This window comes from Psammomys obesus, unplaced genomic scaffold (genome assembly GCF_907164565.1).
Source record: "Psammomys obesus unplaced genomic scaffold, mPsaObe1.curated_primary_1811, whole genome shotgun sequence".
NCBI lineage: Eukaryota > Metazoa > Chordata > Mammalia > Rodentia > Muridae > Psammomys > Psammomys obesus.
In genome coordinates this window covers 3,805,889-3,829,174 of record NW_026596143.1, presented here as the reverse complement: position 1 = coordinate 3,829,174, position 23,286 = coordinate 3,805,889, and the positions used below count along the sequence as shown (strand labels likewise).

The following is a 23,286-nucleotide window of genomic DNA, read 5'->3' as shown; positions in this document are numbered from 1 at the left end:
CTTAGCATATCTTTCTTACCACATAAACCAGAACTATCTCTCTTGATGAGCTTGCATTATAAAACCCAGGCCTATAGTGTTTCCAGCACATTAGTGTAATGCACAAAGAAAGTAAGACCTGGTATTAACCAAGTGATATTTGATATATTCCAACATTAATGGTAGCTTGCATCAATGTGTTCTGTCCAACTTACTTCAAATTAGTTTTTAAAACGCTTGATAGACTCTGTTGCCTGGCCTGGAAATGGCTCAGTGGTTAAGAATGCTTGCTTACAGGAGACCAGAGTTCAGCTCTACATGTTATAAAATAAAATACACTATTTCTAGAAAGAGCTTAGATTTTATAACAACCGTTTTTACTTATCTAAACCTACTCTTTAGCTACCACTTCTTGAAGGAAATCTTACATGACTTTTCAAGTAGGTAAACAGCACTCTCTACTCTAAGCAACTTTCCTTCATACCACTTAAAATAGCATTTATCAAAGGTATTTGGGCCAGAAGTGGTAGTGTACACCTTAATTCCAGCATTCCAGGGGTAGAGGGATATTTGTAAATTCAAGGCCAGGTTGATCTACATTCCAGGCCAGAGAACACTACAGAATGAGACTCTGTCTTAAACAAACAACAGCAAAGACACATTCATATGATCACTGAAAGCATTTAATAATAGACATTTCCAAATGCAGAATGAGAAAGTAAAAAGAACACTGTGCATACATAATATGAAGTTCTTGAGTTGAGATCGCCCATTCCACCTACACTCCGAGTTCTACAGAAGCAGGCACTGTTACTCACCTGTGTCCTTAGCACTAGCGTGGTTCTGAGAACATGGCATTTACTCACCACCTTGAGGAATGATGGAGACGGACAACAGCTGCAGAGGCTTAAGAATCATTTAAGTGAACTGAACTAATATGGCTACTGAAGATCCTAACTTACTCATCAACCTGGAGGAACATTTGAAAAGTCCCTTATGTTGGCAGCTCACTGTTTGAGCTGTACTGATTCCTTTCCCTGGCTCCCCATGGATAAACTGGTAAATATTGCCCCTAAGATTTTGCAAGTTGAAGCTGTAATTTCTAATACAATCGGACAGAACTTAACTGACAATTTACTTAGCATTTAAGTGAGGTTTAACTGAATTTAAACCATGAACAGTTATTGTCTTATGACAGCACCCTGTCAATACACTGTCAACAAGGCAGGGTCAACAAGGCCATTTTCAGTCTGTGAGCAATGGCATGTACTTGTGAAACTAATCATGGAAAATAATAAAGAGAGTTAATGAAGAACTGGACACATCTTTTATAATAACCACCATTATAGCACCAGAAGAAAAAATGAGCAATACTACACGGTATGTAGTTAAATAAAGGTGGAGCCATATCACCGAGGATTTAAAGTGCGGGAACTGCTCATTGCTATATGGGACAGTGTGCCCTAAGATCCACGTCAAACGTCCAAGGAAAGTCCCAATCTTGTGAACTCTGCACCTAACTGGACATTGGTAGAAGTGGATCATCAGGAGTCCTGTGTGACAAGACTCACCACAAATGCTCTTCATGATGTTCTATTAGTTTTGCTCATTTTTCAGTGGCGACCTTTAGATACACGCAGAGATCATTTGAAATTTGGGACACTCCATCAAATACTTTGTTGGGAAGAAAAAGAGAAATTTGTAAGGTAAAAGCAATAAGCGTTCTTACCTAGTTAAGTTAAAGTCTGCCGGAGCCCAGAGTAAGTGACAAGAACTCTGAAGTCCATCACGGCCAGCTCTGCCGATTTCCTGGTAATAGGACTCCATTTCCTTAGGAGCGCCATAATGAATAACTTTGCGAATGTCAGCTTTATTAATGCCCATTCCAAAAGCTATGGTAGCCACAACACACTGAGGATGAACAGCAACACAGCATAAGCATCACATTTCAACATAACTGAAACTTAAGAAATAAAACAGCTTACTCGTAAAACTGAATTAAATATGTTACTTACAGACCGAAAGATTATTTATCTAAATATAAGTTAAATACTTATAAATCATAAAATGTGACTTTTGTTCATCTCTATAAAAAGTACCAAATAAAGCAGTTTCTCAGGATACCCAAAGCTACAAGTAACAGTTTCTAAAGTAAGTAAAACTTTTGTATTATTGAGTTTCAAGTGTCCTCCCCTGACAGCAGAATGTCTTACTCTAAGAATTATATCATTCATGATTGTAGAGTGAAATACAGTTAATGCTGAATATTAAAGATGTGTATAATACTATAGGTATAAGGTTATTGTATCAAATGCTGATTTCTGAACCCCTCAAATCTGGTTGCAATCCTTGTTCTGAGAATCTCCTGTCTCAATGTTGTGTAAACACTGCTCTCCAATTGTCCCCTGATATGTCAATAAAGCAGCTTATAGCCAATCGCTGAGCAGAGGTGAGAATTGGGTTGGACTTCCTGCTACCCACAAAAGGAAGAATTAGTGGAGGAGGTAGGAGATTCAGCCAATGGGCAGATGTCCAGGAGAAACAAGGAGAGAGAGCTCAACAAAGAAAGCTACAAAGTGCAAGTATCTCTGGCATATACACTGGGAGGAAATCTGATTAGCTTAAAGGATTAAGAATAGAGTAATAACTGTTCACTTTTTGTGCTGTGAAGCTCATTATTAAACAAATATAATAGATCTCAATTACTGGTATGATAGCTGGGTTAAGAGAGAAAATGAGAAACAAACACAATTTTATAAAAATAACCATAACATAATACCAAGAAAATAAAACTGTAATGACTTAATATGAACAGACCTACTAAAATAAAGTTTATATGGTTGAAAAATATTCACAGAAGAATTAGTGATGTATTTAATAATTTTCAGAAAACAATAATCTTTAATAACAAGAATATAAAACAATAAGCAAGAAACACAATGATATAAAGATTTGGGTTTATGTTTGGATTAGGAACCATATAACATCTAAACAGAATTATGATATAAACCAACAGGGAAGGGAATGAGGTCTAGGAATGCAGAGAGAGGGAAAGGACAGTAACACATTTGAAAGAGGTGAATATACAACACTTTTAGTGGGGAATAACTAGAGAATCATTCACACTAACAAAAAATTAAGATAATAGTGTCAGCAAATTATGGCAAGACAGAGCAATAAACACCCACAGAGTCCATAGAAAAGACTGGGAGAGAAAAGAGAAAATATTCTCATTAAAGGTATAATAGAATTATTTGCATATACAGATGAAATTAAAGTGTTATTAATAACATATATTCTAGAATGGTCCAGGAAGAAAGGAAGAAGATAGGAAATGACAACAACAACAAAAGATCCTAAACAAATTAGAAAACATGCAAAAGAAGGATGAGAGCATGGTGATAACAGTACAAATATGAAAAGTGAAAACTTTGGGCAAAGAAGACAAGTTCGATACAGCTAGAAGCTAGTAATATAATTCTAATCCTAACCAGATGTTAATTAACCTACTAACCAGATTTTTACATTACCTCTATAAACTTTCAAGTATAAATTAAAGTTATTTTTACCAAGTAAGTTATTCATCATTTCATTCAAAAGAAGGCATCATAAAATGACAAACATCGGAAAGACAAAACTAAAGGTTGGGATAAAATTTGTGAACAGTTACAAACAAATAATGAAAATGTGATTAGATTTGAGTGTATACTAAATTTAAAAAGTTTTTTTCTAGAATTATAAAGTAGAAAACAGTTCTAAACATCAGTCTAACATATGAAGAGCTACAGGGGTCTGCTTCTGCGCCTGCCACAAAATAAAAATCCTCTGTAAAATGATAGGAAAGTGACTATTTAAAAGTCATTACATTTATAAATTCAGTAGGGACTCAACAAACACTCAGCAGAAACTAATCAATTCTAAGAGTCCTAAACAATTCTACACAAATGATAATACATATTTCACCATGTTAAGAAAGGGAAAGGTTTCAAAGCATATGTGAAGCTTTTGAACTATGACCAGGACCAGATGTTAAACAAAAACTACCTGATGTTAGCTAGAATGCAACTATTAATATAAACTTTAATTTTTACAATTTAAATTCCTATTAGTGACTTTTACATTAGAAAGAGAAAATAAAGCAGTATATGCACATATATATATAGGGATGATAGATGATAGTAGATAGATAGATAGATGATAGATAGGTATAACCTTCAAAAAATTAACTATAATGAAAGATCATTGAAGATTTTTAAGCCACCTTTTAAAATATTAATGCTTTAATCAAGTTATAAATTGGCAGTTTGGTGATTTGAGTGAGAGGCCTTCCCATAGGCTTGTCCATTTGAATGTTGATCCATAGGTGGTAGAACTGTTTAGGAAGAATTAGGAGGTGTGGCCTTGTTGGAAAGGATGGAATATAGGGCTGGTTCGAGGTTCCAAAAGCCCATGCCATTGCAGTTAGCTCTCTGCCTGATCTAAGGCTGTTGGGTGCTGCTCTAGCTCCATGCCTGCCTGCCCACTGCCATGCTCTGTAAGGTGCCTTGGTCACGTATCTTAGCACAGCAGCAGAAAAGCAATGAAGAAGGCGGTAAACCAGACATATCCAACAATAGTGCCCTATTGCTGAATAAAAAAAAATATTAATAAATGCAGACAAAAATCTATAGCAAGCATTAGAGCTGTTCCTTCCATAGGAAAGAATAGGAACGACAAGACTAGATGCCTTCAGACTGAGGCAAGCACCTTCTCATCTTCAAGCTGGGCAACCACCCAACTCAATCTTTCTGTGATTGTCTCAGCTTTCCTCACTGTCCACTCACTGTGCCATTCCTACCACTCTTCTTCCTCTCCAACCACTTCAAACTACTCACTCTCTGGGCCCTGTACGCACTCACTTAACTGCACCTGCTGCTCTCTCCTGGGATTCCACAACCAATTCCTTTGCCCTCATCACCTACTTGACAAACTTAATCTCCGCTCACATTTCACCTTCCTAGATGGCCACTTTCATTACAAAACCTACTTTGACAGAGCTAGTGCTCAGTAACAGACACAGTTTGCTATTTACATTAAACTGTGTGGTTTGTTTCACCAATTTTCACTATGCAATGACTGCTTTTATCAGAGTACTGACACTGTGCTTAACACAACAAAATTACTTGAAAATTTTGGTAAATAAATATTTGATGGATATTTATAGTTCCTATGAAGAATTTAAAGAAAGATGGTTAATCCTTATACCTGAATTTCATCTCTCAGGAACCTATGATGAACATCCTTCCTTTCACTAATTTTCATGCCTGCATGGTATGCTCTGCAGGTTAAGTTCAGTTTCTCAAGCTCAGCAGTAACTTGTTCTGTCATTTTTCTGGAAGGACAATAGATGATGGTAGGACCTTCAAACTCCCAGGCAGAACTGTGGAGAGGGCAAGAAGAGAGGAAGGGAGGGAGGGAAAGAACACAAACACATTTATTATATGTATGTTTCATCGAAGCTTGGCTCTCATAATCTTGGCTTTCTACTAAGTGAAAGTCTTAAAGAAGTCAGCAGACCAAAAAAGATAACACTTCAACTCCCTGAAACTCTAAAACACTATAAAGACAAATATGGAAATGAATTACGTGAACTCAAAACTCTAGCATTCAATATTGCTTCCAAATAAAGTTAAAATCAGAAATCAGTCTATTTTAGGAAAAAAATAATTTAAAAACTTATAAGGTATAGATATAAATACTTTTAGAAAGGCAACACAATAGATTAGTCTTTACTTATTAAGTTTCATTGTTTCATGGTTGCATAAAGTATTATACAAGATTTAAAGATAAAATATTACTGCAAGGTTTACAGATATGTCTGCAGATGATAAATCTGAAAAGTTATCTATGGAATACATCAAGTAGCAGCAAGGAGATAGATGTGTTAGGAGAGATTATAGCAATCTGGGATAAAAATTAACCGCCATTAGCAGAATTAATATAAATATGAGCAGAAAGCATTTGCATAAGAGATTGTAAAGCAAGCAATGGCAAAAAAATAGGAAAGTGCAATATCACAAAAGGAGATGGAGGAAGGCACTTTTAGAAATATGTATCTTTAAGAAAGAAGAGGGTCACTTTAAAAAGTAGCCATAGTATTGAGGATAATCTGTATTGAAAAGAAGCAAAGATTAGAGGTGAGGTAGTGATGTGAGTATAAAAGCATCTAGTTTAGAAGAAGCCCTTGACAAGAGAACCTTTCCCTTTACTGTAAAAGAAAAGTATAGTACAATATATTCAAGGAGGCTGCTAGAACAGCAAAACATTATGAGTACATTCATTATATTCCTATTTCATTTTGAATAACAAGCATTGCTCAGTTATTACTCAAATTGTTCCCTAGTATCCATAACAAGAACTAATGCTTTCTTAACCTAGGATCCATCCCTTCCATTGTCATACTTTCTGGAAGAGGAAAATACTAACAATGTTCTGTGTTCTTACCTACCTGCATTTGGTTTGTGTTAGTATTGGTAGGAAAATTATTTTACTTTATTCAGAATACTTCATATCATGAAAATATCAATTTTTCACTCAGCAGGCAGGTCAGAGAATATGGCGTTATAAAAGGTTCTTAACAAACAAGATAAAACATATATAATACCTTTAACAAAACAAGCAATGAACAGTTTCATCAGTAAAATGAAGACATAGGTACTTCCTGGGCAGTTAGAGGATTTAGCAAGCTAACTTGTAGAAAATGTCCAGGACAGTCCTTGGAACATGTACAGACTCCATATAGACTATTAAAAAAAAAAAGTTCCCACAACAGAGCTAAGTCATGCTATTAGTAAAGCACACAGAACTCATAAGAAAGGCACATGTCTTGCTTGTTCATTAACTTGTAAATTATTAAAAGCAAATGCCCTATTCAGATAACAATATAAAATAAAAATAGTATCAGAAGGATTAGCTCCTGTCCACCTTCCCCTCTACACCTTAACATATACTCTTTGAACATCACGGAAGAGTGGACAAATCAACTGTAAAAGCCAATGATCTGATAAAACTGAAGTAAAGCAGTATCTCCTGGATATGACAGGACCACCACACTCATGAACTTACGGTTGCCTGCACAAGACCAAGCCACTCAGACAGAGCTCTAGAATGGTACAAATGGCTCCCTGAGACCCTACCCCGCACTGAGGGACTGCAGACAGCTGATAGCTTCTGGGAGAGGGAAAGAGAGTTTTCTTTAAGAGTGTAGCACCTGATGAGTTGTCCATATGCCTGTGGATGCTCCCTACCCAGAGGTAAACGGACAGCACATATGAGAGTTGGTGTGCTATTTAAACATGAAGGACAGCGTGACTTTGGAAAGCAGTAGAGAGAGAAGATGGATCTGGGAGAAGTTGAGTAAGTTATATGATCAAACTGTAGTACATGAAATTCTAAAAGGAATTAAAGAAAATATTTTTAAATGTGCTTTAATCTAGGCCACTGAATTGATTATATAGTATTACACTTAATTTGAAACAAAGCTACTTAAAATTTGAAACGTTAAACATATAGCAAAAAGAAAGAGAAAAACTAACCTAATTTCCTTAAAAAGAAAATTCATCTATTGTTGTATCTTTACCTTGACTTCTGGACAAGAAATGGTTTTAGATCCTGAATGATATTCCCTGTTTTTCGTCCAACTTCTAAGTACAGATTTGGTCGGTCAAACCCAGTGCAGGTGACCTGAGGGTTTTTCAGGTTTAAGCAGCGTATGATATCTTCCCGGATGGAGGCGCTTGCAGTGGCAGAGAGGGCAATGACTGGGACCTGCGGGAAACAGGACACCAAGGGATTCAGAAGCTCCCTCATTTTCACTCTTCTCACAAACCAACAGTCATACGAACTATGTCTAAGCCTTCCACATGACTGTCTTGGTTTATTTAAATATTGATTTCTTTTTGTCATGTTGAGGGTGGAACCCAGGACCTTGGGCATGCTATGTGAGCGCTCAACCACTGAAGTACTTGCCCTGAGTAAAGAGAAAAAAAGTTTTTTAATCGGAAACACTTAAAGAAATGCTAAACCTCATTAGCCATCAGGGAAATGCAAATCAAAATGACCTTAAGATTTCACCCTACACCCATCAGAATGGCCAAGATGAAAAACTCAAGAGACAACACATGCTGGAGAGGTTGTGGAGAAGGAGGAACCTTTCTCCACTGCTGGTGGGAATGTAAACTTGTACAACCACTCTGGAAAGCAATCTGGTGCTTTCTCAGACAACTAGGAATAGCGCTTCCTCAAGATCTAGCCATACCACTCCTAGGCATATACCCAAAAGAGTCTCAAGTACACAATAAGGACATTTGCTCAACCATGTTTGTAGCAGCTTTTATTTGTAATAGCCAGAAGCTGGAAACAGCCCAGATGCCCCTCAACTGAAGAATGGATGCACAAATTGTGGTATATCTACACAAGGGAATATTACTCAGCAATAAAAAACAAGGAAATCGTGAAATTTGCAGGTAAATGGTGGGATCAGGAAAAGATCATCCTGAGTGAGCTATCCCAGAAGCAGAAAGATGCACACGGTATATACTCACTCATATAGACATATAATATAGGAGAAACCTACTAAAATCTGTACACCTAAAGAAACTAATCAAGAGGGAGGACTCTTGCTAAAATGCCCAATTCCTATCCAGAAAGGCAAAAAGGATAGACATCAGAAGAAGGAGCAAAGAGGTAACAAGTCAGGAGCCTGACAGAGAGGACCTCTGAAAGGCTCTGCCCTGGAGACTATCAATGCAGATGCTGAGACTTATGGGCAACCTTTGGGCAGAGTCCAGGGAATCTTAGGAAAGAAGTGGGAAACAGTAAGATCTGGAGAGGACAGGAACTCCACAAGGAGAGCAACAGAACCAAAAAATCTGAGCACAGGGGTCTTTCCTGAGACTGCTATTCCAACCAAGGACTATGCATGGAGATAACCTAAGACCCCTGCACAGATGTAGCCCATGGCAGTTCAGTATCCAAGTGGGTTCCATTGTAATAGGAACAGGGACTGTCTCTGACATGAACTGATTGGCCTGCTCTTTAATTACCTCCCCCTGAGGGGGAAGCAGCATTACCAGTCTACAGAAGAAGACAATGCAGCCACTCCTGATGAGACCCAATTGACTAGGATCAGAAGAAAGGAAAAGAAGACCTCCCCTATCAGTGGACTTGGGGAGGGGCATGCATGCAGAGGGTGGAGGAAGGGAGGGATTGAGATGGGAGGAGGGAGGGAACCACAGGGGGGATACAAAGTAAATAAAGTGTAATTAATAAAGAAAAAAAATTAATAAAAAAGTTTTTAAAACAGAAAAATTATCTCCTATTTAATAAATCAAACACTGAATCTATAAGGTTTCAATGCAATCTATCTTGTTCCACTAAATTAATACTGCTTATTAGCCATCTACATTTTAGTGGTATAGAAACAGGAATTTTATTATATATATATATTAATAATTTGTAATTCATAGTTCAAAAGCAATGGCAGAGTTATAATGTGATAACCTAGCTACATAGAACAATTTATCTTGTCTTTTGCAAGAAGTTTCTTCAAAATTATATTGGCCTATGGCTTTTCAGCAGTGGAAGCAACTCTCCCAACAGCCTTAACAACCTCTCTTCACTTTTACTGCCTTCTCAGTGCCATACTGTATATGACAAATACGTAGCAAGTGAAACGTTTACTAACTGATTCCTTAAGCAATTGAGTCATAGTCTATTTCCAGTCTAGCACTTCTTGACAGGATGAACAGCAAAATCAGGAGCACAAGAGGTAGCAGGAAAAAACATGAATGAATTTCTTTTAGAAATTCAAAGGTAGGTAAGCAAAATACCTCCCATATAAATGTTGCATGTTTTATCACTATTTTAATGGAGATACATTCAACCAGGTTTTACTATCAGAAAAAAAAAAAGGCTGTCTTAACATTTATTTCTAAATCATTGGCTATCGCTAAGGATACAATTTTATTTTAAAATACTTTATTATCTGTAGTAGATCAAGGAAACAATATTCTAATAAAATGAGTTACTCAAACACACTGTGACTACTTCACAAACTAATTTAAGCATTATCTTATATCTAAGTATAAATGTATATGCAGTTTGCCAATTTGCAAAGAAATATATACACAACTTCTAGACGTCGTGGCACACACTTGAAATTCCAGTTTGTAATCCTGGCACCAGATAGATGGAGATGGGCTGCTCCCTGGGACTCATTGGCCAAGCTACACACATGTACATGTACTCCATACACATGTATCTGCACACAACACACATGAACACATACATACAAAAACATGCCCAGTGCTTCATGTTACTCAAGAGTAGAGAGCAAGCACCTAAAAGGTTTCAGCTGTAACTACTACAGCACAAAACAGTTGAGATTTCTTTCTGTACAATTTCAAAGGCAGAGGCACTGCTAGCTCATTCTCCACTGGCAAGGGCTCAACTTAGGAAGAAGGAAGATGAGCCAGAGAGAACTACATGGTTGCATGAACTTTTAATAAAAATTTCCATTTTTTATAAGGCCCTCAGGCTGGCAGACTGCTAGGAGAAAAGAAAAAATAATGTATTGTAAACTCACTACAACATTCTAAAGACACAGTGGGGAGTGTTGCTCTTACAACTAGAAAGTAGGATCAAGTAACAACACTTAGGAAAGGTGGATGTTCAAAAAGTGGATAGAACAAATCTCTCAGAATGATGTTGGAAATCATTTATGATGATTTATGATTTATGATAAATCCAACATTTATGATGTTGGAAATGTCGCCAAGAATAAAGCTTACAAATAGCACATGGGGCAGTATTGAGAAATCAACCCTATGCCCTCATTTGATGGGCTACTTCCAGGTCATCTCTGTGGCTACAGCACAATTATTAAAAGTCCAAACTGTTTAACTTTGAAAGAAACTGGTCACACACTGAATTATGTTGCCACCTACTTAGAGCAAGTTCTCAGTGTGAGGAATTTGTTGTTTAAGTTGGCTAGCCTTGATTTCCTTGATGAGAGAGAGCAGTTGTTAGCAAAAGAAGCAGCCAAACATAATAAATATAATGTAAATTAATCTTATGGAACTGTACACTTAGGTGAATCTTAATTATATACTCCATGAAACAAAAGTTGAGAGAAAATATAACTATTCTTTTTCCAGATTGGATCATGTGACTACTTCACACTGTATAATGCACACAGATTTTAGATATTTATCCTTTTATTCCAGTTATTCAGTATCTGAATAACTGATCTTTTTAATGGGTCCTTACAACAAAGTAACGGGAAGAGCCAGTATATCTCATGGACTTCAAAAATACCTCTTCCTGATTGGATACAAATGTTAAAGGCTATGCAGAACTTTCCTCTGGCTGCTCCTTCTCTGGGCTCACTTTTACGATTCCCTCCAAATGGGCTCTTTGTGTCAACTGTTTGTTGATTTCTAGCATTTCTAGATTTACTATAATAATTTGGTGTGATGTATCCAGGCTTACAAGAGTAATCCCAGTGTAACTGGATAGAATAAGACCAAGGAACATGAGAAAACTGATATCCAGCAGGTGGCGTTTCTTACTACTGCCTAACAGAGTCAGTTCTTAAAAACTCAGGGGAAAGGATCCTCAGCCACTGCATGAGGAACAACCTGCCAAGACTCTCAGCTGAAGGAATATGGTATTTAATCACTGGAAGAATGGAAAATGATCTCATTATATCCAGAGTTATATATAACAAAGGATTTAATTCCACCTGAAGAGTATTCAAGAACTGCTTGAAATATTTAAAAATCCTTTAACACGATCCTAGAATTGAAAGGCCTGGGAAAGGATTACAAAAGTATTCTTCTCGATTTTCAATTTCGCAGCTCTCTCTCTCTCATTAAACCATTCAAAATTAGTGGAAACCAGTCCTTCCGAGCAGTGCTTGGTGGCTTGCACTGTGGGAACGCCTTCACTCGTCCTCCCGCGAGCACTATTCGCCTTTCTGTATCACCTGCACCATTCTATGCACGCTGTATCATGTGCTTCTACTTTCTTGGATGTGGATCTCAGCTCCCTCACTGGACTATGAACTTTACCTAAGGGGAGAAAATGTGGTTTGCCTCTTTCAAATCATTTGTTTTGAAACCAGCACAGAGTCCTATGGTATAGCTATTTATCATCCAACTCTTATAACTACCTATGCAGGTAATTCCCAGCTTTCTGACCAGAATTCATTCATTCATTCATTCATTCATTCATTCATTCATTCATTCAAGTAATTATTGAGCAGCTGCTATGATTCAGATACCACCCCTGCTTATATACACCAAAAAAAGAAAAACTCCTTCTTGCTACGGTTTAGATACAAACTGTCTTAGCCATGTGTGGAAGGGTGAGTTCCTGGGTAATAGACCCAACCACTAAGAGGTTAATGGATAACGGCAGCTGTAACCTGACCCACTGATGGATTCCATTAATAATCTGATGCCATCATGGGAACATGAAAGTGACATAACATAAAACTCAATGGGATGTGATACCATCGATTTTTTTCACTTTATTTGGTGAAATGGCACCCTACAAGAGGATCTTGTGCAGAAGGCACAAAACTCTCTGGCATATTCATAAGTATCACTTTAAATGCTGTATTGAAGTAGACTGAAGATGGAAACCAAGAGGTCACTGTAATAGCCTATGTGAAAGATATAGGCTAGCACCAGAGATCTGGCAGGGATCAAGAGAGAAGTAGTTAGAGTTTGTATATACTTGGAAGCCCTCACAAGAGTTCCTTATTATTGGAATGTATGATGGAGAACAGTAAAAAGAAAAGTTACCAGGCATAGTGGTACAAATCCAGGCACTGGGGAGACTGAGGCAGGGGGATCTCTAGTCACTGCTGCATAGCTAAACTCTGGTGCTGCTATTCAACAAGATCAGAGAGTCTGGGGGAAAGCAGTTGGAGTGGGAAGAACATCAGAAGTCAGTTGGGATGGGATAAGTTTGAGATAGCTATTGGGAACCTAAATAGAAAAGTCTTAAGTAGGCAGCTATGTGTGTAAACATAGCCTATGACTCTCCTATCATGTGTATGACTTTTATTAAATAAATATTGCTAAAAACCAAATTAGTGACAACACCAAAGATGGAAAGTTCACATAGGAGCGCAATAATATCTTGGTGGAATCAATCCAAGACAGGGATGTAAATTTGAGAGTTCTCCATAGATGGGTGGTAGTTTAGCACAGAGGATAGAGACTAGGTACCAGGCATGCCAACCCCAATAAAACAGGCAGGTACAAAGGAATAGAAGACACTCAAGGAAAAGGAAAGAAAGAAAACAAGAAAAATGTGCTGTCCTTAGACAACTGAAGGAATATGATATTGATGGCTACCTTACTGGATGGTGCTGAGGCACAGCTGAGAAATAGTGCCTGAGACAAGGCCAGACAGTACTTAGACCTCAATCCACACAAGCTGTATTCTCTTTCAGTATGATATTTGCCAGCTGTGACATTGCGTTTTTGCTACTGTTAATGACTTATTTTGTTCACTTAATTACTGCTCAATCAAATCTTCAAGGGAAAACCCAAGCAAAAAGAAGTAATTTTAAACATAGCAATTTGCCATTAATATGTAAGATTAATGATTAATGAAACTGAGCCAGATAATCTTACTAAAAGGTTAACAGCTTTCATTATTTTTCTCTGTTTAACTCCTGTAACTATGAACCTTGAGCACAGGAGGCACCACTGTCTTCCTGTCACTAGGACCTAAACACAGGCCACTTTGTTTATTCAATCAAAATTAATACAGAGGACTAGCGCCCAAGGCAAATGCATTCAAAGGATCTTCAACAAAGGGGCAAAAGTGATTAAATAGAGAAAAGGCAGTCTTTTGATCCAGTGGCAGGGGTAGGGGCTTCCTGTTCCTACCTCCATGGCGTAGCATGAGATTAGGCACATGCTATTGTGCTTTACAGGGGCTTTGTAGACTCAAGCGTATGGCTTCACACTTGCATGGCAAGCTCTTTACCTGCCATGCCATCTCTGCACCCTCTGAGACCTAAATTTAATCATTCACATTTTAAGAAAAGAAAAGAAAAAAAAAAAAAAAAACAAAAAAAAACCCATAGAAGCAAAATGTCAAGAGTAAGGCTGAGAACAAAATCCAAAAAATATATAATTATAATATTCTAAATTTCATCCAAATTCATGTTTTTTTCTTTATAAAAGACAATGTGAAAAAAATAAAAAAGACAATGTGAAAATAATGAAAGATAAAATAAAATTTATAAAAAATATTTACAAGCGAAATATCTAACCAAGAACTGACATATAAATACTTTTTAAAATTCTGATGTGTTGACACAGGGACGAAGGAGATGGCTGAGTCTTTGGCCCTAACATCTATCTCCAGCAACTACATAAAAGCCAGGCCCAGAGTGCACACCTAGGAGCCCAGTGTCCAGGAGGAGAAGGAACCCAGGGGCTGGGTGGCCTGCCAGTCTAGCACTGGAGAGCAACCTGGCTGGTGAGAGACTCTGTTTTAAATCAAATAAGGTACGAGAGTAACAGGTGAAGATGCCAACGCCAACATCTGGCTTCTGCAGGTGCTGCACTGTAGAGTACAACACAGACACACAGACACACACACACACACACACACACACACACACTCCCTTTCCCTCTCCCTTTTCTTCTCCTTCCACACACACCCACTTAACAGAAAAAAAAAACCCAATTAAACAAGGCATGTTACCAAATAAGAACCATACAAAAAGACATTCAACACCACTAGCTATTAGAGAAATGCAAATTGAAACACAAACTACCACTCCTATCTTAGCTGCTAAAATACAACAGTAGTAAGACAAAACAGTGGTAAGAATGAGAAGAAATTATTGTTCCTATACTTCTGGGGACAGGGAGGATACACAATGGTATCGCCAGTCTGAAAAGTAGTTCTGTAGATCCTTCTAAAAATGAAGGAAGTACTTCCCAGAGGGTCCAGCAGCCACAGCCCTGGCATTAATCCCAAAAACTAAAACTTATGTTCACAGGTTATAAAACCATTGCCCTACCAAAGGACCGTGGGAGTATGTAAGTGTTCACAGTATCCTCATTTACAATATCCGAAATCCAGGAAACAACCCAAGTTTTCTATGAACTGTGATGAATAGGATAATGCAGTCCACAGCCCATCTTACAATGGCCCATTAATGAAGGACACATAGTAACTACAATTTTGTGGAATGTTTAAAAAAGGAAAATGAAATAAATGTGTCAAAGCCATACTAAACACCTGCCCTCTCCATCCACATTGGCTTTTTCTGGTTTCAGACTACTGTGATCAAGCCTAGTTTAAATATACTAAATGGAAAGTTATACAAATAAAAAGATTATTTTTCTTTTTTCCCCCAAGACAGGGATTCTTTGTGCAGCCTTGGCTGTCCAAGAACTCACTCTGCAGAACTCACACAGATCCTTCTCCCTCTGTCTCCCCAAGTGCTGGGATGACAGGCGTGCCCTTCCAGTGTTGACACTCCATTCTCACTATGAAGGAATGACCCCTTGCTACTGAGTACCTGCACAATTCATGTTTCTCATCAGTTAGCTTTTTTATACCCATCCTGGTTACCAGCAGTTAAGCTAGGAAGTGCTTGTGGTTGGCTGCCCCTTATTCTACTTAATTATGATCCAAATGGTCAAGAATAATGATTGTGGGCATTTTTATTATAGTATATTGCCATGGCTATTCATTTTAAAACTTCTTCCACTGTGCATAAATTACATCGGGGGTAGCTCCAAGGTACCCACTGGGGTCCTTGCAAATATAGCCCCTGTCACTAAGGAGTAATAATGACATTTTTTATTATTATTTATTATAATTTATTCACTTTGTATCCCAGCTGTAGCCCCCTCCCTCATCTCCTCCTGGTCCCACCCTCCCTCCTTTCCCTCTCCCTATGTCCCTCCTGTAGTCTACTGATATTTACAAAACTTCTTTTCTAACTCTTGTCCCAGGGAAGAATATACAACCTGTGCACTGACATCGAGGAGTGTGATAACGACACAAACTCAAAAATAATTTAATACATTGAGATATCTTGATACTTTTTTAACTTTTTTTTAATTTTTTTATACTTTATTCATTATATATCCCAATTGAAGGCCCCTCCCTCAACTCCTTCCAGTCCCACCCTTTCTCCCTCATTCCCCTCTTTCCCTTCTTCCTATCCCCTTCCCCAAGTCTACTAAAAGGGAAAAATTTCCTCCTCTGCCATCTGCCCATAGCTTATTAAGTCTCATCAGGACTGCCTGGATCCTCTTCCTCTGTGGCCTGACAAGGCCACATTCCCAGGGGCAAGTGATCAAAGAGCAGGCAACTGAGTTCATGAAAGAGACAGCCCCTGCTCCCCTTGCTAGGGAACACACATGGAGACTGAGCTGTCTATGGGCTACATCTGAGCAGGGGGTCTAGGTCCTTTCCATGCATGGTCTTTGGTTGGTATATCAGTCTCTGTGGGAGTCTGACCCCCTTCGGCTCAGACTTTTTTAGCTTTGCTTGCTTTTAATATCACAATTTCATGGTTCTCAAGGGTAAACTTCATGGATGGCAATGGAATAGCTCGATGTCAAAGGTTGCATATTCATGTTAGAGTATTCCTCAATAAGCTATATGCTAACCTCAAAAGGAGGCCAATGTTAGAATCTTAAAAAAAAACATAGGTTCCTATCTGACACCTTCCCTTTTATAAAAAAGCATTTAGCTGTTAGGACATTACTCAGTCCTGGAAGCACTTGATAAAAATGTCACTTCAAGACAGTAAACTTGGGGTTGGGGATTTAGGTTAGTAGGAAAAGGCGTGGAGTCAATTCAAAACTAGGATGGATGGGGTGGGATGGGGACATCAGACTTGGCAAAGCTTACCAAGGGGAGTGCTTTCTTCAGAGAGCCCAGTGTCCTGAATGAACTTCTAAAATCATGGCCCCACTCAGAAATACAGTGAGCCTCGTCCACAGCAATAAGTGTGATACCTACAAAAAGGAGAATATACATGGAAAATATGAGTCAAAAAGCAAAAGATGCTATCTAAGTCAATATTTTTTTTTCTGTTAGAATATATATCTTACAAAAAGTATGAGCCAAATCAAAGTATTTGGCTCAAACTCACACACCCATAAGAAGCATAAATAATACCAGATAACATCAAAGCTCATAAGCAAGAATAGGAGGCAAGAAGAGAAATGAATAAAAGGCATTAGAATAAAGGAAATATTTATATTTAATTCAAACAACATACTATATTTCAGCTTTCATTACTATTCCTCAAAGATATAAATTACTTACTATTACTTTGTCCCCAGATTATCACTTATGAACCATCTGCAACAATGTGCTTTCAAAAGAACTGTTCTATTTCATTTTTTGGCAATAATGTTAATCTTATCTTATAGATTAGCTATCAAAAAAGACAAACAGTCAGCACATTTCTCCTGAGATGAAAAACATCGTTATCCACGATTGAGCACGTATCATATTGCAGGAAGTTCCTCTGAAATGCCAATATGTGAAGACACCATGACATCCATATTGTCTAACATAAAATAGTATGGGAAGAACTCAATCTAATTGTGTGCAAAGTAGGGAGTAAAAAGGAATATAGCTCCGCACTCTGCCCTACAGTGTACACTAAACAAGATCGATAGTGTGGTAATGCATTTTAAAGGGTTTATTGTATAATCATCTATTAAAACAACTTCAAAGAACTGACTTAGTAATGCCCTTACCATTAATTATCAAATTAATACTTTTAAGAGAAAAATAACTTTTGTTTGGGGGCTATATTCTATCAGTGAGATGATTAAAAACACATGCTTTAGAGTCAGATTGGCTACACACAAAGCCTTGAGCAAGTTAAAAGACTTTCCAGTTCTCAGTTTCCCCAAAACTACAATGTGGATCTGCTGAGATGGCTCAGGGGGTTAAAAGCCTAGAAAGCCTGACAGCGTTCAACCCTCAGAAACCACAGAGAGAACTGACTTCCACTGCTCTGTAAACACATTGTGGTAACATGCACACACGCACACACACGCACACACACAGCAGCAGCAGCAGCAGCAGCAGCAGCAGAACTCTATGATACACAGTAGGTAATAAAAGCACCTAGCACGTCTTGGTACTCTGAGGTTAAATTATAGCACACACATAAAATACTCAGATAATCCAGGCACCAAAAAAGAGTTTATTAAAAATATGCTACCATTGTTAAGAGCCAATGTGGTAGCACATGCATGGAATTTCAGGGTAAAGGATTCAAGGCCATTTTCAGCCACAAAGAAAGTTCAAGACTTGCCTGAGCAAGGCAACAGAGACAAGGGTCTCTTTTTAAATAAACAACTAAATTAGCCCTTTTCTAGATAACCAAAATGCACTTGACCTCAAGGATCTCACAGTTCTACAGAAAAGACAAAAGAAACACAGCAATTCACTGAGATTATAAGCTATACTGAGGTCCTCAGAAAATGAGAAGGAAGAAAGCAGAGAAGCAAATATATATTTTATACCACCGAGTGACTGGGAAAATCCCACTGCTACTCATACACTTATTTTGACTGTAAAGAATAAAATAGCTAGATTTTAATTGAAATGAGTTAGAAAAATCTCTGATAAGCATATAATGGAGTTGACCTTTGACCTGCATAGTTAGTTCAAACAAGCATTGGTTAACATTCACTTGAATGAAAAGTTCAAGTGTCTTTCCAGGTCCTGTACATATTTCATTTCGGCACACCTGTCACTCAAGTCTCATTCCCAAAGTTAAAAGACAATTACAAGTGCAGCTGAAAAGGCACCCCCATATAAAAGTATGTTTGCTATTTCTGTTATAGATCCAGACTCCTTAAAAAAATGTAACATTTACCTAAAAATGACAAATCTGATTAGTTAAATGTCAGACTACTTACTGTACAAATAAAAACCTGAGTACATTCATTTTATAGGCGTTTTACACTCTCCTGCAAGCAAAAGCCAAGGGGGGATATTAGTAAAAATAACTTTAATTTAGCTTATCCCTTTTTCTAAGTTACCCAGGGAAAAATATTTTCATCCATTAAAAGCAAAGAATGCTTCTCTAATGAAAATACTTATACATATTTTTTTGGGTTGGTTTGTTTGTTTGCTTGTTTGCTTGCTTCTGTGTTTGTTTTTAAAACAGAAGGGAGCTGACTATCTGATCCTCCTGAATCAGCCTCCTAGAACTGAGATGATATTTCCATACCTAGCAAAAGAAAGGAAGGAAAAAAAAGAAGAGGGGGAGGGGAGGAGAGAGAGAGACACGGGGGAGGGGGAGAAAGAGTGGAAACCACAATAAATAACAATATCTAGAGTGATCAAGCAAGAAGAGGGCTGTAAAACCACCTCCCTTCAAGCCTGGCAACCAAGTTGAATGTCTTGAACCAATATGGCTGAAAGACAGGACCATCTCCCCTTCTCCTGAGAGTTATCCTCAGACTACACACTCACACCAAAACAGAGTAAAAATAAAAATAAATTAAACAATGAATTCAGGCCTGGTGCGTGCTAGGCAAACACTATCACTGAGCTACACCCTTGGCTCTGCAGTATTCACCAGTTACCTGTTATGAAAAGTTAAAAAGTAAAAAGTTACAACTACTTGTCAAAAGCATTTAACATTTATTTATTTACATAATTATTCATTTACAGCATTATTAAACTAAAACATATCTGAAGCAGAATCAAATATACTCAGAATATAGAGTTACAGATTCCAGTGTTTTAGATATAATCATGAAATTGATCTATAACATAGAAAGGTTTAACCCATAGGGACATGCTCAAAAGAACTCCTTACAGCCTAATAGGATACACATCAAATTTGTTTTCCATTGCAGGCAAAAAGCATGCCAATGAGAGCTAAACAGACAACACAGGCACACACTGATAATACACTTCCTTACATGTTAATTTCTGTCCTCATTCTTTGTTGATTTCATCACATACTGCAATATAAAATTTTGCTTTCATTGTATTTGTTAAGAAAACCGTTAAATATATTCCTTATACAAAATGTTAAGTGATACATGTCTTTGTTAGTATTAATATTGCTGTGACGAAATACCATGACCAAAACAACTTGTGGAGGAAAGGGTTTATTTGGCTTACACTTAAACACCACCTTCATCACTGATGGAAGGCAGGACAGGAACTCAAGCAGGGCAGGAACCTGGAGGCAGGAGCTGATGCAGAAGCCATGGAGGAGTGCTGCTTACTGGCTTGCTCCTCATGGCTTGCTCAGCATGCTTTCTCATAGCACCCAGGACCACCAGCCCCGGAACAGCACCATCCACAGTGGGCTGGGCCCTCCCCCCATCAATCACTAATTGATAAAATGCTCTACAGGATTGCCTACAAATAGATCTTACGGAGACATTTATTTTTCATTTGTGGTTCCCTTCTCTTTGATGTCTCTAACTTGTACCAAGTTGACATAAAACTAGCCAGTCCAGTAGAATACTGAAAACTTAACCTATATGAAATTACTTAAGACCTAGTTCTTCAAAAAGTTCCCAAAACTGGGAAGGTAATTTTATCCTACAGGTTGGATAAAATTTAAATTAAGGTTTCAAATATGGATTAGCATTTGTCTCCTTTGTAACTCTCAGCTGAACCTAACAACCACCACCAAAAACAAAAAAATAAAAATAAAACAAAAACCAAAAACATAAAAATGTTTCAATACAGTGTCACAGCATTGACTAATTTTATATTTATATTTTCTAAAAAAAAAATAAGCTGTTTAACAACATTTTTCTAAAGTCTGAAGAGTGATTTTTTTGTTTTGTTTTGTTTTGTTTTCAAGACTGGGTTTCTCTGTATAACCCTGGCTGTCCTGCAGACCAAACTCACAGAGATCTACCTACCTTGCCTCCCGAGTACTGGGATGAAGAATGATTTTCATGAACAAGAACCAAGAACTACGACATAGGTTTAATTTAGACTCAGAATATTAAAGAAGATAAACCTCAGAATCATTGAATGAATTCAGCGTTCATTCAATGGCATACTGAAATAGATGACTATGTACCAAGTCCTGCACTGAGGACAAAAATTAAAAAACCATATTTTTCTGTCAAGAGTGTATAGTGTAGCAGGAGATACTTACATGTCTGCATACAAATATAGAACTAACCCGGAGTCCCACCTTTATGGAATGAGGAACTATCTATATTATGAAATGGGACAAATACCAAATTGGTCAGCGATTTCCCAGAGAAGGAATTGTTTGAAATGAACCTTTAACAAAATTGAAATCTAGTCTCTATTCATGCGTGGATTTACTTTTTATTCACAGAAGTCCTATTTCGTTACTTACCAATATTAGACTCAAGCTCCTGGAGTAGGTCCAAATTACCAGAACAGAATTCTGGAGTTATGTATATGATCCTGTATTTGCCTCTGTAAAGACAAACAAAAACAGGAACAGAAAAGAAAACACTCCACTAAAGAACACAGCCTTTTTCTGTGGCCTAGCAAGGCTGCTCCTCCCTTGGCGAGGGGGGTGGGGAGGGTGTCGAAGAGCTCGCCATTGAGTTCATGTCAGGAATAGTCCCTGTTCCCCTTATTAGAGAACACATTTGGACACTGAGCTACCATGGGCTATATCCGAGCAGGGGTTCTAGGTTATATCCATACAGGGTCCTTGGTTGGAGAAACAGTCTCAGAAAAGACCCCTGTGCCCTGATATATTTGGTCCTTGTGGTGCTCCTGGACTCTCCAGGTCTTACTAATCCCCCTTCTTTATATGATTCCCTGCACTCTGTTGAAGGTTTGGTTATGAGTCTTAATATCTGCTTTGAGACACTGCAGCCAGGCCTGAAGAGACTTGATAAACTAGGGTCAGATGGAAGAAGAGGAGGTCCTCCCCTATTAGTGGACTTGGAAAGGGGCAGGGAGAAGATGAGGGGGGAAGGAGACTGGGAGGGAAGGAGGGAGGGGGCTATGGTTGGGATACAAAGTAAATAACCTTGATTAGTATAAAAAATAAATAAATAAATAAAAAGAGCACAGTCAATGAATAACAACTTAAAATTAAAATGTTTGATAGATTTTTAAGTAACACATCATTTTTATTATGAAAAACCAAAGGAATATTATATACAAATTCAGATTTGTTAGTTCTTTGATTTGTCTTCAACTCATCAAAACAAATATAGCAATTTCTGTCAGGGAATATTTGCCACTAAAGTGGTATTACAAGTCAAATTCTACTTTCTAAAAGTCCATTTTCAAAACAAAATACCCAAGTTAGATAATCAAATCTTTATAAATTTTTTGTATTATCCCATACCAATATACCTCACCTATGAGAACTAAAGCCCATATTTCTTGCTCTCTAATAATTAAGGCCTTAATAATCCAGTTTATTCTATATATTCTGCTGACAAGAATAGACAGTCGAAGGTTGTCTTCTAAAATATGAACACCTGATCAAGATTAACCAGTCATCAAAGGGAGAGTGGAATTGCTATCCTCTATTTGGTGACTCATCTCCTAAATGGGACAGGAGAACACACATAAAAAGAAGACCTTTTGCATTCTCCATGTCCATTTTTTCTCAACGGGAGCCATGTGAACTTCCTTTGTCCTTAAAATAAAATTCATATTTTGCTTAAAGTAATTATGTTAACTTGTTATTACGACAACTTTTATGATGAAGGCTAGAAACTACTTATGGTGTGTCATCACTTTACCATATAAAAACAGATGAAAGCCAGGTGGTGGTGACACACATCTTTAATCTCAGCACTTCACAGGCAGAGGCATGTGGAATTCTACAAATTTAATCCTGATCTACAACGAGTTCCAGGACTACCAGGGCTACACACACAAATCCTGTCTCAAAAACAACAACAGATCAAATTAAACTTATTTTTTCTATATAAGAAGTTGAGTTTTTAACTCATCCATTCAACAAATATTTTGCTATCTATTACATGCTAAACATTATATTTTCACTAGAAATTTATTAGGTATAGAATAAATTTTCCTTTCTCTCCAAGAAACTAATATAGCATTCTAATTACTGTAAGAAACAATAAAAATAATAAAGCCCAGATTTGGACTCAGTTCTCCTTCCTTTATGAAAACTGATCTGAGATGAGCTAGTCATTTCAGTGTATCCTAGTTTCTTTTATCTGTTGTTGGTTGGTTGGTTGGTTGGCTGGTTGGTTGGTTGGTTGGTTGGTTGGTTGGTTGGTTGGTTGGTTGGTT

The 23,286-nt window shown here is 37.5% G+C and overlaps 1 protein-coding gene across 3 annotated transcripts in view; it reads right to left on the bottom strand.

Annotated features, from left to right (window-relative positions):
• Nucleotides 1-23,286, bottom strand: part of Wrn (WRN RecQ like helicase) — a 123,740-nt gene that overhangs the window by 43,348 nt on the left and 57,106 nt on the right. For all 3 annotated transcript variants that reach the window (XM_055593452.1, XM_055593453.1, XM_055593454.1), the window contains 5 exons: nt 21,389-21,471; nt 16,924-17,030; nt 7,598-7,785; nt 5,224-5,398; nt 1,709-1,890 (listed from right to left, as the gene is read on the bottom strand). In XM_055593452.1, coding sequence (XP_055449427.1) covers nt 1,709-1,890; nt 5,224-5,398; nt 7,598-7,785; nt 16,924-17,030; nt 21,389-21,471 — 735 coding nt within the window. The remainder of the gene's footprint in view (nt 1-1,708; nt 1,891-5,223; nt 5,399-7,597; nt 7,786-16,923; nt 17,031-21,388; nt 21,472-23,286) is intronic.